The sequence below is a fragment of the Cnephaeus nilssonii genome (assembly GCF_951640355.1).
Source record: "Cnephaeus nilssonii genome assembly, chromosome: 8".
Classification (NCBI taxonomy): Eukaryota; Metazoa; Chordata; class Mammalia; order Chiroptera; family Vespertilionidae; genus Cnephaeus; species Cnephaeus nilssonii.
The window spans coordinates 40,227,043-40,245,736 of record NC_137079.1 but is presented as its reverse complement, the minus strand read 5'-3'; the positions used below and the strand labels follow the sequence as shown (position 1 = coordinate 40,245,736).

At 35.9% G+C, this 18,694-nt stretch overlaps 2 protein-coding genes across 2 annotated transcripts in view; one reads left to right on the top strand and one right to left on the bottom strand.

The window, feature by feature from the left end:
• Positions 1–18,694, top strand: part of UBAC2 (UBA domain containing 2) — a 185,828-nt gene that overhangs the window by 32,174 nt on the left and 134,960 nt on the right. Inside the window, exons 3-4 of the mRNA XM_079779148.1 lie at positions 2,399–2,518; positions 3,443–3,552. Coding sequence (XP_079635274.1) covers positions 2,399–2,518; positions 3,443–3,552 — 230 coding nt within the window. The remainder of the gene's footprint in view (positions 1–2,398; positions 2,519–3,442; positions 3,553–18,694) is intronic.
• Positions 7,379–17,019, bottom strand: GPR18 (G protein-coupled receptor 18). The gene is made up of 2 exons (XM_079779147.1): positions 12,164–17,019; positions 7,379–9,739 (listed from the first exon to the last, which is right to left on the bottom strand). The coding sequence occupies exon 2, from the start codon at positions 9,725–9,727 to the stop codon at positions 8,711–8,713; it is 1,017 nt and encodes a 338-aa protein (XP_079635273.1). The 5' UTR covers positions 9,728–9,739; positions 12,164–17,019; the 3' UTR covers positions 7,379–8,710.

The window sequence follows — 18,694 nt, the reverse complement described above, 5'->3', positions numbered from 1 at the left end:
CTAGTGTTTTTCAGGTTGAATGCAGAAGTAGTGTTTTGTTGAGTGCAAGTCAGTGATCAATTTTTATAAGGAGCAGGCACCTTATAGTAATCCCCAATGATTTATTCTTATACCAGGTCACAGGTTTTTGTGTCCTTAAGCATAGGACAAATTACAAAATTATTTAAAAGTGTAGTTTCTAGTTTTATTTGTCATTAACTAAAAAAACAACAACAAAAAATGGGGTTCTATAAACCCAATTTGTTAGATTTAAATAATTGTAAAGTCTTAATGTCCTTAATCCCCCAGAATTTCCTAGTGGCTCTCAGGGCTTTGCCCTGAATAGAATATATATCTGCAAAGGTGACAGTCATTATCATCTTATATTTTAAAGCACTAAATCAGTGGTCGGCAAACTGTGGCTCGCGAGCCACATGCGGCTCTTTGGTCCCTTGAGTGTGGCTCTTCCACAAAATACCATGTATGGGCGCGCACGTACAGTGCGATTGAAACTTCATGGCCCATGCGCATAAGTCGGTTTTCGGCTCTCAAAAGAAATTTCAATCGTTGTACTGTTGATATTTGGCTCTGTTGACTAATGAGTTTGCCGACCACTGCACTAAATAACTTACAAAGCATTCTCATTTGATCACGGTGATGGTCGTATATGCTGGCCTAAAGATTCAATGTGATTCTGGTGCAGTCATGGAATTTCTGAGGGAGAAAAGAAATTTAGTTTAGAGGTGTCACCTGTGTTCCATATGTGTGCCCATTATGGTCATTGCTAACTGATGATGGTGCTGTTTCTCCTTACACCTAGCTGTGACCTTAACACAGCATTATTGGCAGCCATCCCCATTTCAGTTAGATGGGCATGTGAAATGACTTCTAACGGCCATCCCTAAACCAGGCCAGTGCCCCCATATTTTGGAGTACACTGATGACAAAGACTGTCTTGGTTGGAACTGAGACGGAAGTGAAATGTTTTGACAGTTGGTATAGTCTATATTCTCATTCATATTATGATTATATTTGCAAGAATTTCTATTGGCAAGGTCATATGCCTCAGACAAGTAAAACACTTTCTCTCTGCATATTCTCCTTATTTTAAAATAGAGTTAATTTTACTAATGTTCATAGTAGCATTCCTCACAATAGCGTAAAGGTGGAAGCAATTCAAATGTCCATTAACAGATGAATGGATTTTAAAAATGTAGTGTAGACATACAGTGTAATATTATTTAGCTCTTAAAAGTAATGAAGCTCCAATACATGTTTTAACATGAACCTTGAAGACATAATGCTAAGTGAAGTAAATAAGCCAGACACAAAGGACAAATATTGTCTGATTCCACTTATATTAGATACCTAGAATAGTCAAATTCTTAGAGACATAAAGTAGAATAATGGTTCCCAAGGGCTGAGGGGAGGGGAGAATGGGGAGTTATTGTTTAATGGATACAGAGTTTCTGTTTGGGATTGTGAAAAATTCTGGAAATAGTGGGGATACAACATTATGAATGTTCTTAATGCCACTGAATTATACATCTAAAAATAGTTAAAATGATAAATTTTATTTTATGTATATTTTACCAAAATAAAAACAATACAAAAGAAAAGGTTAATATTTTTTGTACCTATCTTATAAGATAATTGTGAAAGGGAAATAATATCAGAATGTTTTACAAATGTCATTGGGATTATCTTTAAATATCTGGAAAATATTTAAGAAGTCTCAAAACAAGCCTTCGAGTTGCTCTTTCTTCTTCGTATATTCCCTTATATATTTTTCACACAAGGAGAAATTGATTTACATAAATTAAAAGTTAACTTATTAAAAAAAATTTAAACCTAGTAATATTTAGCAACAGTTGCCATAATTTGCCTTGTACATGGGTTGGTATGAATTAGGTTGAGCATTAAAATTAAGCTTAGAAATGGATATTATTGAGTTTATCCCTAAATAGCTTTTCAGTTACACCTGTTTTATTAAATAGCATAAAAACGAACATTAGCCTTTCATTCCAGCTCACGTATATAATTTTTTTAAATTGTACAAAATATAGTCTTAAGATGTTTTACAGGAAATTTTCTGTTTTCTGAATGAGAATGAATTTTACTTACTATATAAGCAAAAAAATTTTAAGTACCCTTTGTGCCGTTATATGAAAAGAATTTTAGCAGGAGACAGTAGAGCTCATTTTTTTTAGGAAAAACATGTATGTGTTTTCCTTTTCTGTATGCATCATTATTTTGCTTAGAGTTTAAAAAATAAGCAGTATAACACATATGTAATACCACAATCAATAAAGAAATTAAGAAAAAAAAAGCAGTATAAAGTAAATGTAACAAATTTGCTAAGGAGCAACCTGAACAGATCTCACTCTTATTTATTGTTCTTTTTTAAATCCCCATCTAGATTTGGAGGCTGATATGTGGAAGAATAATTTGCCTTGATTTGAAAGATAGTTTCTGCAGTAGTCTGCTTATTTATAATTTTAGGATATTTGAAAGAAGATATGGAAGCAGAAAATTTGCAGTAAGTTTTTATGCATTTTCCCTTTGCTGTTAGGTTAGAGAAAAGCATTTTTTTTGTTTTTTATTATATTTAAATAGTTTTATTTTGTTATTATTAACAATTACCTTTTAATTACATGATCCTCTATCTGAGTTGGAACATGGACATTAACCAAAGAAAAATTTAAATTTAAGTCACTAGCATCCTATCTAATAATAGAGTAATATGAAATTGACCGTACCTTCGCACACCCACAAGCCACGCCCACCAGGAAACCCTTGCAGGGACGCTGGTTGCGGCAGAGCCCAAGGCCGGGAAAGCCTCGGGCGGAGGCTTTCCCGGCCTTGGGCACCAGCGGGGAGCCTGCACGGATCGTAGGCAACGACCAGGGGGTCGGCTCCTACGATCCTTAGCAGGGACGCTGGGGTGAAGCAGAGCCCAAGGCCGCCGCCCGGGGCCAAGCCCCGACCCTGAAAGAAGGCAGAAGGCGGTGGCCACAGCCAAGGCCTGGGTCCCCGGTGCCGGCAGAAAACTGGTGCAGGCAGCCAGGTGAATGAAGGTCTATTGCACGAATCTTCGTGCAAACGGGCTGCTAGTAATAAAATAATGATGATGGTACTAGGTAATAATATCAGGTATGAGTGGGTATTAACAATTTTAATTAGGATTTTGACTTTAATAAGTTTCTAATTATTTATTTTGCTTAATGGTTTGTGTGTTACTTGTTAAAAATAAGTCATGCTATTAATGTGTTTGACCAATATAGTTTTATTCTCTCATTTTGAAGATATATATATATACACACACACACACACACATATATATTTTTTTAAGTTTGTTTTTATTAGAAAAGACTATATATATATATTTGAACTGGTTCTAATTAAATAAATGTTAATTTATTTTTAGGAGACTCCTCTATATAATGCTTTGTTTTGTTTTTAGTCCTTTTTGCTGGGTTCCTGGGTTTTGTCAGCCTTGGTTGACTTCATCCTTGTTGAAGCTATGTGGTATTCCTTTGGTATCACTGCATCCAGGAATTTGCCGTCTGGATTGTAAGTAGCTCTCAAAGATTAGCTTATTTTATAACTAATTTTTCTGATTTAAAGTAGTGGTGTACATGAAAGTCAGTAAAAGCATATTTTAAACTTTTAGAGACAGTAGAATTGATTTTATGTATTAAAAAATCCAGTGTATACTTATATTCTCATTATGTTCTTGAAACAAAATTTATTTTACATTCACTTTTTTTCAGCTTTGAAGTTTCATGTTTTAGGGAATTTTAAATGAATTTCCTGTTCTAATTCTGAAGATAGAATTAGTTTTATGTGTTTATTTTATAGTGAAATTTTGTCTATTTAGTTTTGTGAACTAATTAAACACAAAAATACAAAGTTTAATTAATTAGATTAGATTAGGGGAAAATTAATTTGAAGTTAAGCTTCTGAAGAATGATGTTTTTAAAAATTGTTATTGTTTAATACTTCCACCAAAGATAAAACAAAGTCAGTATATAAGTTATTTTTAGCCAAACTTGCAATAGTCAATCTAACTCAGAGTGTATATGCTTTCATATGGTGTTGATCTTCTTTTAACAACAAAACAAAAAAATGTGTATTAGTTTATGAAATACTAGAGGCCCGGTGCACGGGATTTGTGCACTGGTGGGGGGCGTGGCCTGTGGGGATTGGCCCACTTTGGGAGTGCTGCTCATCCCAATCAGCTGAGCAGCTGTGGACCCGCCCTCTGAGTGGCTGCTTCTGCTGTGGGAGCACTGCTCATCCTGGTCAGCCGAGCGGCTGCAGCAGCAGGAGCCCTCATCCCGGTCAGCCAAGCGGCACTCCCACTGTGAGAGTGCACTGACCACAGGGGGCAGCTCCTGCATTGAGCATCTGCCCCCTGGTGGTCAGTGCGTGTCATAGTGACTGGTCAGTTGTCATTCTGGTCATTCTGCCATCCAGTTGGTGGGCTTTTATTATATAGGATTTAGTATCTAGGAGCAGAGTTGTTAGCACATATAAGTGACCTTAAAGCATCTCTGAATTATATATTGGAGACTGCATTTGAGAGATACTTTGAAATTAAGATACCAGATATTTAAAATTCTGTGTGACTAACTTCAGCCTTATTTTAATTTTGAATTTGTGTTTTTGAAAACTATTAGATGATTGTATGTATTTTGACTCAAGTTCACTTTGGATCTCTATTTTAAAAATGCAGTTAATGATCTAATAGCTTTCATGCTTACATTGTTAATTTACATTGTAGCTGTCCTTTATGAGATTTACTTACAGTGGGCATGAGTATTGTTAATAATGTGTGATTCTGAATAATAATTGGAGACAAAATTTTGTGTTATAATTATCACACAGTTTTTGTTGAGGTACACAGATTGTAATTGTAATGAGACTGAGAAGTTTGAGTTGACTATTCTGCTATTGTGGAGAAGAGTGTAGTTATCAGGAATGATTTCATATTGATTCAGGAAAGCAGCAACATTACTGAATCATAGGTTTTTCTCAAACATTTCTCATTCAGGCCAGTTATCTTTAGTTATCTATAAGGCCTACTGAGTTATATAGAACAGTATATATGTATCATGTGAGTTTGTCTCAGAATAAACTTTGGGCATGGGTAGTAATATAGCTTTTAACTCTTATTTAGATTGTCCCCTTGTCTGATGACCTTTTTTCCTATTGCACATAGAGTTGAATGACAGTTATTTCTTTATGAAATCCTGTTAACTGGTTCTTATAAGGAGGATTTATTCAGTTTTGAAATTGGGAATATTTTTATTTATTCTTAAAGCAGGAATATTTAAATCTTGGTTCAAACTTGAGTAAATTAAAAAATTACAGGATCCCCTTTGAAAGACAATATAAATGTTAATTCATCCATTCCCCTGAATGAGGAATGTATTTCTTTTCCCTTTTCAAATAATGAAACATGAGAGTATGGCATTTTAGAATCTTGAAGCTTTCTCAGACATAGACTTCTTGGAACATAAATCTTTAATTCAATAAAGTGACTTTGGCCGGCCAGTGTGGCTCAGCAATTGAGCATTGACCCAGGAACCAAGAGGTCACCTGTTTGATTCCCAGTCAGGGCACATGCCAGGGTGGCTTGATCCCCAGTAGAGCGTGTGCAGGAGGTAGTTGATGGATGATGTTTCTCATTGATGTTTCTATCTCCCTATTCCTCTGCCTCCTCTTTCTCTAAAAACCAATAAGAACATATTTTTTAAAAAAATTAATAAACTTTGCATTTTGTAAATATATCTTTTATTTGATGAGAGCAAGGCTTCACAAACTCAGGAAAGGAAACTACTCTCTCTCTTTTCTTGGTCAACATGCTTTCTAATTTGCAGTGTTTTTCACATAACATCTTGTTTCCTTTTTTGTGGCTATCAATGCCAAATTTATCTGCCCTCTCTATAATTCTTGACTTCGGATTAAATTCTCTCTCTCTTCCCCCTTTTTCTAACCTTACCACTTTTAAAATTTCTCTAATATATTTCAGCAGTATCCAACTAATTTCTAAAGCCAGAGGCTTATTTCCAGTTGTCTTTGACCTTTCAATAGCACATTAAATACTTTTGACCTCCCATTATTTAATAAAATAAACGCCCCTTGAGTCCTAGCATATACTCTCTTCTGGTCCTTTTTGACCTTATTTACTGTCTACGCTCCTTTCTCAACTTTATTTCAAGTGCTTCCTCTGGGCTATCTTGTCCACTCCCATGACTTCAACTACAGTTAATGTCTGTGGTTTGTTTCCCAACACTCTATTTCCAGTCCATATTTCTTTCCTGATCTTTCTAGAGTCATGTTTAGAAATAGTAGCCATTAAAGTTTTGACATTAAAAATAGGTACATTACAAAAGCTATATATATTAGGTACTTTCAGTAACCCATGCCTGTCACACATCTGTCACACATGCCTGTCCTTATATACCTATTATTTTTTGTTAGTATTTACATGTGAATGTTACATTACTTCCCAGAATCAAACCCCTCCAGAGAAGTGGAATTTTAGGTTTTTATATATCCTGTTTAAATGTATCTGATTACAATGCTGAATAAAATTATTTTTAATTAACTGGTTTAGATTATTTACAATTTTATTGTGAGAACCATGACATACATTTTCACTTTGTTGTCTTTGTGGTAACAAAGCCTTTTCTTGTGTTTTGTGCTCTCAAATTAAACTTTTCTCATCAAGAAAAGCTATTACAGAGAACTTGCCATTTAATAAATTATATAAGAGCAGATTAATCCATGTAGTTTAAGAGTATTTATGACTATATTTACGTACTGTAACCCTACATATACAGGAGTTATTTCCATTGTTTTATAAGTATTTATTTGTTTAAAGATATTTATTAAAGTATCTTGCTTACTTGACTATTCAAACTAAAAACTTCAAGTAGTTTTCTCTTCGTTGAGAAACTACATCTCGGTACCATCAATCTTGACTCCTTTATCTTATGTAGCTATGAGAATGTTTAAATCCCGTAAGCTTGTTTCCTTTTTATTATTAAAAAAAACAAAACACTGGTGGTTAACATGAAAAAGAGAACTGAATTTGGTTTATAATCCTTTTTGGACCTTAGTTTCTTTACATTTAAAACAGCAGATCATCTAAGGGATCTTCTTGTACTAAAATGCTGTTTTAGGCTCCTTTGTGTTTATTTTTTAAAGAATATTAATTTATCTATGTTAATTATAGAAATCAAGTGATAACCAATGCATTCATTTGATTCTAAGTCCTATTGGGAGGTGATTATGTTAAGAATAATAAAAGTGATTTAGCAGAGAGGAAGTTAATAGTTAACTCATTTGGATACATATTTAGAATATAGGCTTTATAGATTATATAGTTCACTAGAGGCCTGGTGCATGAGATTCGGGCCTGTGCCCTCTTGCCGTCTGGAAGCCCTCTGGGGATGTCCGACTGACGGCTTAGGGGAACGGGCCTAAGCTGGCAGTCAAACATCCTTAGTGCTGCTACGGAGGCGGGAGAGGTTCCCGCCACCGCCACTGCGCTCTCCAACCGTGAGCCCGGCTTCTGGGCTTCTGGCTGAGCTGCGCTCCCACTGTGGGAGCGCACTGACCACTAGGGGGGCAGCTCCTGAGTTGAGCGTCTGCCCCCTGAAGGTCAGTGCACATCATAGCAACCGGTTGTTCTGCTTTTCAGTCGATTTGCATATTACCCTTTTATTATATAGGATTTCCTTTTTTTTTTTTTTAAATGGAGAAGTTACTTGGTTTGTTACTTTATTAGGGAAAATTAAATGGCAAGGTCCTTGACTAGTGCTTTTTATACTGTGACATATGACCTGAAAAAAAATTAATCTCTTTTGTAATGTGGTGTTTAATCACATAAGAAGAGCAACTCTTTATATTGGAGAAAGGTATTTTACCAAATAGCAGAAACATGTCACAGGAAAAAACTTGGATTATTGGTCAGAAATAGGGTCTTGGGTTAGGTTTCCCCCATTGGTCTTAAGTAGAGTCTTTGCTAGGAAGGTTCTCAGTAAGTGTTTATTGGATTATTTTAGGCTGTTTCCAAAAGAAAATGAATTTAGAGTAGGGAAGGGCTGATAGCCATGATCTCCACAGGCTCACTCAAATGCTTGCTCTCACTAATTTTGCTCTGCAGCAAATAATAGTGATGAGATGAATATAGTTGTTTTTGTAAGGATCCTGGAAGTTTAACTTCAAACAAAAGAATGTTGGGTTTGGACCACCAATCCTGAGTATAAATTAAACCAAAGGGAGCTATATGTAGATGGAAAATACTTTCATCAAATTATTTCAAACAGTAGCTGGATTTTCTTTGCCTACTGCATTGATTGACATCATGATTCACTTGCTTATAGAATTAAATCCAAAAAACTAAGTCAACTATATATTTAGATAAGGCTTCAATATGAAACATAAATTGGATGTTTTCTCCTAGTACTTCATGAAAATGTTCTATATGAGTTTTAACAATAAAAATAATTAATGTATTAGAATACTTTAGAATATTTAATTATGTTGCCACAATAAGATCCCACAAAAGAGTTTTTAAGGTTTATTTATTTATTTATTTATTTATTTATTTATTTATTTCAGGAAAGAAGGGACTTGATAATATACAAAATGTCCACTGACTCTAGGGTAATTAGTAAAGTGAATTTAAGGAGGTTGAAGACAAAAAACTTACTACTCATAACATGTCACTGTTTATGTTGCTTAGTGACCGCAAACTAGCTGATCGGAAGCTTTTCCTTCGCACGCTCCGAAGGTAATTGCGGTATAGCATGACACTAATGACTCGAGCCTGAAATTGTTTTGAAACAATGTAGTAGAGAATCACATCCAGACAGGTACTGAGGTTCATCAAGAAGGTGGTAAAGGCTCCCCAGGGATTGTAACTGTTCTCATCCCCTTCCAACATCAGGAAAGCAAAACAGATGTGGAAAGGCATGAAGCAGACGATCACCTGCACCAGGAGGGTGATGATGATCCTTATAGATTTCTCTTTGACTTTTGGTTTGAGCTTCGATGTCCTACCATGGAGCAGACTATGAATAATGACCAAGTAGCACCCAATCATGATGAACAGAGGAATCAAGAAAAAAAATATAAGTCGAGTGAAGTTCAATATGTTAATATCTTTTAAGTGGATGATGTCAGAAATCTTCAGGCAGGTGGCAGGGGTGGAGGCTTTATCAGGGTCTTCATAGAGCAGTAGGAGTGGGATGGTGGTTATCAGGGTCATTATCCAGACTCCCACACATGCTAGCACGGCTTTGCATGTTTTTTTAAGTTCTTTGGCATATTTCGGCTGCACAATGGCCATGTATCTGTCAGCACTAATAAAAGCAAGAAGCCATAGGGCAATACTCGGATAAAACACCGTGAGTGCCCCGAGAATCTGGCAGAAGTATTCGCCAAATGGCCATTCACCTTTTGCATAATAAAACATTCGAAAAGGTAAACTCATTATAAATATTAGGTCCAGCAATGCCACATTCATCATATAGATGGTTACAGTGGTTCTCTTCTTGGTGGAACAACTGAAAACCCATAAGGCAGTGACATTAACAAATACTCCAATTATGAAGATACAGCTGTAGAAGACAAGGGCTGCAATTTTGTATTCATCTGGGTATGAGCTGTTAGAAGAGCCAGGTTGAGCTTGATTGTGAGAGGTGGTCATCTTATAGTTGTTGGTGGGCATGACACTTGGAAACTGTAAAACAGTTGAGAATATTAGGAGGAATAAAACCGTTGGTTGAAAAATAAATGTTAGAATTCTCATACTTGGCATGCAGTGGATTCTAATTTTGGGAGTACTTTATATTGTAGAGTCAAATAGATGTGTCTTAATATTTATTAATAAATACACTTCCTAGGTATTAATACTAATCTGTACTAACCGATGAAAGTGGTATGGAGTGTTGTAATTTGCACCGGCAAACTTACTCATTTCTCTTTCCCTGCCCACCTCTCTTCTCCCTGAGGAATAACCTTTATGATTTTTTCCCCTAAAATTGGATAGCTATTTCTCCTATAATAATCATTCCTTGATTAGGACTAATTGGGAAAAGGCCATTCTGAATTTTGAATCTTACAATTTACTTTGCCACTTTTTAATCATCTTCATTCTGTTTAAATATTTTGTGATCCAGATTAGTAATATCAAAAAATGAATTTTAACTCATTAAGTACAATTTTAATATATAAAATATGTGTTAGAAAAACTAATAAAGGAACTATATAACTAGTTAATTACTGAATATTCACAATGATTCTCATTTGGGATCAGAAGCTTTCCCTTTTTACTGGTATATCCCTATAGCCTATTGAGTAAGTTGTAGCTATTAAAAAAGTAAACATTTACTGAATTGATGGATGAGTGAAGGAAGGAACCCTTGATGAGGTGACCCTCAAGAACTACTCTCTAGTTTGTCACTGAAGACTTGTTTAGTTGGCCATTAAACCATGTTTTGTTTTTTAAAGTGGTAAATACTTCTTCATAGTATTAGGTTCTCTATAAATTTCATAGGTCTTGAGACAGCAGTGTGTTGAGCCATGGTGTACAGATTAACAACTTTACTCTTAGAGCAATAGATGAGCTAGTTTCTAATGCACAGTTGGGTGTGTCTAAAACTGAGTCTTCCAGATGGTGTTTACAAGTGTCTTTGAAGTGGATCTCACTGCTGTAGTGGTGCACAGAAAGCAACACCTTGAGAATGAGGTATTGTTGGTATAGTAACTTTCATGTCCTCACTCTACCTAGATACAGAAGTTTAAGTATTATTTGTCAAATTAAATTTTAAAAAGGAATATTAAACACAAGTGGTTATTAATAAGACATCACTCAATAACTTTATGTGTATGCAAAAACTAATTCCCATCACCAAAAAATAGTTCATTTCTAATGGAAAGGAGTTTAGTGATGGTATATATCACTGATCCCCCTCAATGTGAAACTTCCATCACCCATGATGCAGTGCTAACACCAGGGATTTTAAAAATAGAGTCGCTACAAAGAAATGGAACCTTGTGGCAGCCCCTTGAAATACAGAGGTGTAAGAAGAGTTTCCTTCAAAAATGTCACTTTGCAGAGTGGGCTGTCTGTAAGTCAGACCTGTTGCGGGGGTTAGCAGTGTGGTCGGTGGCATCATGGGCTGTTGATAATTTAAAAATAACTTGAATACTTGCTGATATGAGTTTGTTTTCCCCCCTTCCTCCTCTTCTCCCTCCCTCCCTTTCTTCCTGATTACAGCTAGTTTGCCAAATATCTAGGTGAAATATTATTTTGGGATAGATTCCTATATGTTTACTGGTAAACACCTATATTAATTAAAATATCCAAATATTGATGTGACTAGAATATTAATTTCTATCAGATGAGAAGAGTACTACATAGAAAAACTAAATCTTCAGTATCATACAAAGGAGAATAATTTTAGAGGCTTAACTCTTATTTTTAATTTTCAGTGATTTTTAAAATAGTAGCAATTGTAATGTAAATGAAATTTTGTATCCTTTTTTCTCTTTTAATACTTCACCCATCCTTATCCCCAAATTTTGTCATATAAATTCTGTACTTACAAACCATTTTTTTAGTAACCCCCCCTTCAATGGGCTCAAACTGCTTGTATGTCACCAACACTTGTATTCATTTGCTTAAGGTTGAAAAATTAAGCATGATGCATGTGTTTTAAAGGCATTGCCAATATAGATTGTGCTCTGCACATGCAGAAATATTTTTGGATAAATATTGAAAAGCAATTGGTTTTTAAGTCAACATTTAAAAAGCTTTCCATTCCATGATTATCTATGGTCTTTCTTTTCTCAAAAGCCTTTAAGTACATTTTGTGAAACACTGTAATTGAAACCAAGTGATGGCTCTTAAATATGTTTATGATTTATCATTTCAACATTTTCCTTAAGTTGAACAAAATTACATTTACTGTTAATGTAAAAATTGAAAATAAATGAAAAATCGTATTAATAATGCAGGAAGATGACAGCATAACTCATTTCAAGGTTCTTCACCAGCACGCTTTCAGTAATGTATCATTAAAATAAAACAATGATTTTGAAATTTAGTAAGTACAGCATTACTTCCGATAATCTGCGATGAAGTTAATTAAATGAAACTTACCTCCTGTCCATCAAAAAGCTGTATTAGAGAGGAACATTTTTCGGTATATTCAGGTCTATAAAAGAGGTATGCTTGAGTTGCTTCTCTTTCTGGAAGTGATATACTTAAGTAATGGTATATTTCTTTGTTTTAGGCTCTTCTGTTGCTTTAAAATGTTGTCTCAAATATAATTCTTGCTATAGGAGTTGTTACTCGTTGCTGCTTTGTCTCTTTCAGGAAGTACTCTCTGAAATAAGGCTTTTTTAGCTTCTGACTGGATGTGGTTTTTCTCTTTCACAAATGATTTGTTTGTGAAGCTATGCTGAGCATAAGCTTCCCTTGAAATGATACTATGCATTTAAGAGAATTATATGAAAAGGGGAAAATGTCTTTACTTTTTTACTTTGATGCTTCAAGTCTTCATCATCTATTGAAAGAGTATGAGATTTGATGTTGAGTAGATTGGGATTCATAGTATAGCTTTTTTATTTTCTAAGCTGTGTAACTTTGTCTGGTTACCTACCCACTCTGAGCCTTTGTTCCTACTTAGTTTCTATATGGTTAAAATAGAGATAATACCCATTTGATATGATTGTGAGGACTTGAAACTAGAAAAATCCCAAGAGTTTAACTTAATACCTGGCATTTAGGTACTCCTAAACAGAGTTAATCCTTTACCACAAAGTTCCTAAAATAATAAAATATCCACTTTTTACTGTTAAAACATTTTTAAATGGTTAAATTGGGATACTTAGTTATTTACTTCTGCTTTGCATATACATATATGCTTTATTTTTTAAGTCCCAGTGCTTTATATCCCTTTTCTGTCACGTGGAAGTCTAAAAATAGTTCCTTTTGCATAAATATCCTTGCAAACTGCTAAGAAGGGACTATGACAGTCTTTAGTGGAGTAATTTACATGTTAGGAGTATTTTAACCTAAGCAGGGAAATGAAACCAGTGGAGAGGGAAGTGAGCCATCCAATCATTGCCTGCCTAGTTATATTAAAGTTTTTACTTTTTCTTTTCTTAAAAAAAGAAATCATCATCTCATTTGGTTGTCCTAAAATTTTAATTATCTTTATATTTGGTTATACTTGACTAGTCAACTTCTGTAAAGTACATGAACTAAAAGGAACTGTATTTTTAATTTAAGACAGTTTGAAAGCCCATGCTTTTTGTTTTTATTTCACCCCTCAGACAAAATCATAGTAAGTCTTTGATTTATAAACTTTATTTAAATCTATGCCTTTGGTGATTACTTTGGATTGGGATAGCCTGTCAGAATAATGAGTTTTAGAAGTGTAGGCAACAACCAAAGCAACTATTGCTTGTGCAGATGAAGATTTGAGCTCAGAGAAGAAGGCCATGACTTGCTGAAGAACAAACAGCCCACAGGCCCAGCTTCTTCGGGTGCTGAGTTCCTCCCATTTCTGCCCTAGCTGATGTAATAAGCTCTCGTTATGAGGTGATTACATTGATTATTCACTAGACAGGATCTGTTCATTGCCGAGTTACATTAATCAGTTTTTTTATACATGGAGTTATATTTCATATGCAGTGTAGGAGAGTTTGATAGGAGATAGGAACCTTTTATCTGTAGAATCCAATCTTGTCATTACCTTAATTTCATTTAGCCTGTGACAAGGTTACTGATATTAAGTATTGATTAGTATTCCCTGTGCTGCTAAAATCAAGAGATTTGATGGCATATCGAGTTAAGTCTTGAGTTCTTTGTCATCCACAGGGAGATTATTTCCTCTGACCTGCCAGTGTCTCCAAGAAAGGAAGGACGGGGCCAGATAGGAAGTCCTTATAGCACAGCTTGAGGTGGCTCTGCTGCTACTCGCTTCCCACTTCGTTTCCATTGTAGCCATTCGGGACCTTCTGCGTGTACTCTTCTTTACCTTTCACATGCTCTTCCAACCGGTGACATTCCTTACCACTCATTCCCTCCCACCTCTTGGCTTGACCAGCTGCTACTGATACTTAAAGTTTTAGTTTCAACGATGCCTTTTCTAGGAAGTTTTCTCTGACCTCTGAAGCTGGGTTGCTTATTCACCCCTGTAAGGTTCCTTAGCACTTGGTACTTACCCTGTAGTGGAGTGTGTTTGTATTATCATTGCATATTTACTTGCCTTTTGTCCTGTAGTAAATTGGGGTCCTTGAGGGTTGGCATTATTATATATGTATGGGTATTACATATTTTTAATAAATATTGCTTGAGTGTGCGACTGGAAAAGTAGGTAAGAAAATGGAGGGTTGAGGGAGTCATGGACAAATTACTGAACCAGGTGTTAGCATCAGGGACACTTTAACCAGTTATATGAGGGACCTGCCAATAACAAATCAGATGTAGAGACTTAGGCAAGGGGAGGAGGGGCCGGGACCTTTCTCTCCTTCTCTTCATGCCCCGATAGCACTTATTCTCTGTGTTCCTGGCTCTTCACAATAATTATTTTGTTGGAAAAGAATTACAGTGAAAACAATCTTCCCCAAACTGGCAGAAGTAAACAGTGGATCAAGAATTAAACTTTTGTAGTATCTAGTTTGCTTCTTTAATACTTGAACCTAATTAATTTTTATTCAAATAGAAGAACTTAACTCATTTAGGGATCATTCATGCAGCTTTAATTTCCTCACTTATTTGGAATCCAGTGAAAGAGAAAATTTTCACCTTGCAAAAGAGGGATCTTACATATTCTGGGGGGCTACAGAATTCCCTTCATTCTATGAAATAACCTGTTTTAGCTTTTTAGCTCTATTTTGAATTTTGGTTTAGATGTTGAAAGCCCTAAGGGATTTTCATTTTAGTGCTTGAGTCCAGTTTGAGTGAATATAAAAATTTAATTTAGTTAAGGCAATTTTATATTTCTTAGAAAGGACATTGTTAATAGATTTACACAGTAAATCCCCATTATAAAACATGCTCCTATGTTAGAGATTTGTCTATGCCACAGATAAAATTGTATTTCCTGTTCTTAACATATTTCTCTCTACCAAAGCAACTTATAGCTATAATCTTACAGTCCAGTTAGTATGAACCTCCTGTCCACTTGACTTCCTGAATTGTATTTCTCCTTGGCAATTTGCAAACAAGATGAACCCAGATATGCAAAGTGACAGATAATTTAAGTTAAAATAGATCTAAATCAGCAATGAAAGTAGAGTTCCCTAAAGATATTAAAGATTCTCTCACTTAGAGGATCTTAGGAGAAGACTTCTGCATGGCAGTGTAGTCAGCCCTGGACTCACTGAAATCCTACAGGACCCCAGGCCAACAAACGTCAATTTGCAGTGACGTTTCACAGACTGACTAGTAATCCAGAGTCTCTGGGATAGGACAGGTGACTTGAGTAGAGTTCTCTGGTTATTGTGATGTACATGGCCACCTCCTGAGGACTCTGGTCTCACAGTTAAAGGAGAGTGATATATATATATATTACTCTTATATATACAGAGAGAGAGATGAGTGTGTAGGGAAAAATACCTGGTAATGTGAGGAAGTAGCAGTTTAGAAGAAAAAAGTATTGTGGAGAGTCAGGATTGGTAAAGAAACACATATGTTATTGACTTACTTAAATCCAAAACCTGTATACTAGTATGTGTGTGATTGAGGATTTCAGTATACAAGCATCTGTATACAAAGAAGTAACTACATGTCTATGCAGTTGAAGGTTGTTGGTTTGAGAAGAGTTATTTAGGATTTTTTCATTATCTTTGCAGTTACTCTTATCTGTATTATCAGAGGTAATCAGAGGTGAATAATCGTCAGGCAGAGTTCTAAGTGCTTTAAATGCGTCATCGAATTTAATCTTTATGCCAACAGCAAAGTATGTTGAGGACACCATAGTAGTATGTATGATGTAATTCAGGGCTATTTACTCTTGATTCTCAGATTCTGAGATTGTGTTTTGCTCTTTCTGTATTATGGTATTATACTTTGTTTTAGTAATTTTTATTGAAGTTGGTCTTACTTAATAGTGAATCATTAGGATAGTAATTTTATTTTTAGCGAAAAGTCTGCAGAGGAACTAGGCCATCCTTTCCCTGTTCCTCACTAAAGGAAAGGTTTGGTAGCTGCATTCTATCAGCCTGTAAATTTAATTTTGGTGCCAGGGAAGATCTCTTCCATTCAGTGGGCCAAAGACTTTTAAACTCTTTGAGTATATCCAAATGGTTGGTAAGCATGTAAATATGCTCATAAATAATCAAAAATTAACACCATGAAAAGATATTACTACCCACATACCAAAATGCCTACAATGAAAAAGACTGATAGCACGAAGTGTTGGTTATAGAGCAACTAGGAACTCTTATGCATTGCTGGTGGAAAGTTTTAATTTGAAGAACAGTTGGATATTAAGTAGTACAATGAAAATATATGTGTCCTATGACTCAGATTCCACTTCTAGATCAAAATGCATGTTCCTCTGCACCAGGAGACATAGATAAGAATGTTCCTGGTAGCATTATTTCCATAAATTCAAATTAGTAACAACCCACATGTTCAGCATCTGCAGAATGAATAAATTAGTTATAGTGTAGACACACAATTAAATGCTTTTCCCAAACAAAATCATATAGAAGGCACCTGCAACAACATAGTGTTAAGTGCAAAAAACCAGCCATGAAGGAATTCATATTGTATGATTCCATTTATATGAATTTCAAAAGCAGACCAAACAAATAAAATGTTTAGGGACGTATGCTCAGGTGATAAAACTTTTTGGTGGTTTGCAGGAGCATGTAAGGAGGGGGCACCTGGGGGGAACTTCTAGGATTCAGGCAAGTTCCACTATTGACCCAAGTGCTATTTACTCTAGGCAGTGGTTCTCAACCTTTCTAATGCCGCGACCCTTTAATACAGTTCTTCATGTTGTGGTGACCCCCAACCATAAAATTATTTTCGTTGCTACTTCATAACTGTAATTTTGCTACTGTTAATGAATCGTAATGTAAATATCTGTGTTTTCCGATGGTCTTAGGTGACCCTGCTAGTGGTTCTCAACCTGTGGGTTGCGACCCACAGGTTGAGAACCGCTGATGTAGAACCATCGGAAAACACAGATATTTACATTACAATTCATTAACAGTAGCAAAATTACAGTTATGAAGTAGCAACGGAAATAATTTTATGGTTGGGGGTCAGCACAACATGAGGAATTGTATTAAAGGGTCGCGGCATTAGAAAGGTTGAGAACCACTGCTCTAGTGTTTGTTCTGTGATAATTCTCTAAGCTGTATATTTATGCTTTGTCTTTGTATCTGTGAGGGCCTCAATAGATAACAGATGGCATACTTAACCTTTTGCACTCGGATGTCGAGTGTGACTCGACACGGTTAGCATTAGAATAAAGGAATCGAGAAAAAAGCAAGCAAGTGCAAAGGGTTAAGTTCGAATGATTCAAGGAGGACTTACTTATAAGGATCTAATGACAAAAGAATGAAACCTAATGACAAAAAGGGAACCTTTGGCAAGACAGTTAACCTTGTTGCACCCACCATTATCAAGCCCAGAAAGACTAAGAAGGGAGAGGTTACTAGAACCTAGAAGGAGGGACCCTTATGGGAAGGGGGATAATGAGGTCGCCTTGAAGGAGAGAACCTGGGAAATAAGTACTCTGGCCTCAGGCCCCTCCTCACCTAAACCTCCTCCGAGGCTCCCGGTAGCAGAACTCAGTGGAAGCCAGGGGGCCTCTGTACCCTCAGCCTCTGGGACAGAGCAGGGTGGAGAAGGGAGAAGAAGCAAATGGATTGTCCAGCATGCTGCACTTTTCTGTTTGTGTTACATTGCATATTCATAAAGGTTGTTTTTAATACAAACAAAAACAAACAACAGTAAAAGCCACCTTTGGGCTTTGAGTTTGTGAAAACTGCATTTGTGAAAACTGCTTCTTGTAAGCTGTTTCCATGAGTAATTTTTTTAAAACACCTTCAGCCTCAGTTCTTATCTATGAATCATTGCATTTCTTACAGCTTGTGTAAAATACATGTTTCAGACACCCTATGTTATTTCTCCTTGTCTCTCCTTCCTGGTATGTCTGTCCCCTTTTTTCTTTGCATCATATTTAAAATTTTCCTGAGAATTTTCAGACTGGGAATGGAAGCTCTGCCTGTGCGACTAATTAGTTACTGGAGTTACCTTTTGTAAAAAGTTGGTTCATTTCTTTGATCACCACTACCCCCAACTGGAAGGAATGGGAAGTTGCACGAGGCTTTCTTGAAAGGCTCCCCACCCTTCTGAGCAACTGCTCCCCTTGCAGCGCATGTTTTATCTTTGTCTTTCCTGGAATTTGTGTAGGACTGGAGATGAGAGATATAAGATAGGACCTGGGACTCTCTGCCCTAACAGCTTCTGCCTGGAAACCTTTATGTATTCAGGAATCATTTAACGAAACCTCATCCCTGGGAGCCCTGAATGTGTGTGTTGGTGTTTGGGTTTATTCTGAACTCAAAGTACTCAGAGCCCTAGGGGTCCTGTTAGCTCCTGGTCTTTACCCTCCGTTCATGTCTTTTATTGTGCTGTTGTTCTTTAGTGTGTATGTTTTCA

Bases quoted from the DNA above. Each gene is read 5' to 3' on its own strand.
- GPR18 (XM_079779147.1), bottom strand. From the start codon at position 9,727: ATGCCCACCAACAACTATAAGATGACCACCTCTCACAATCAAGCTCAA.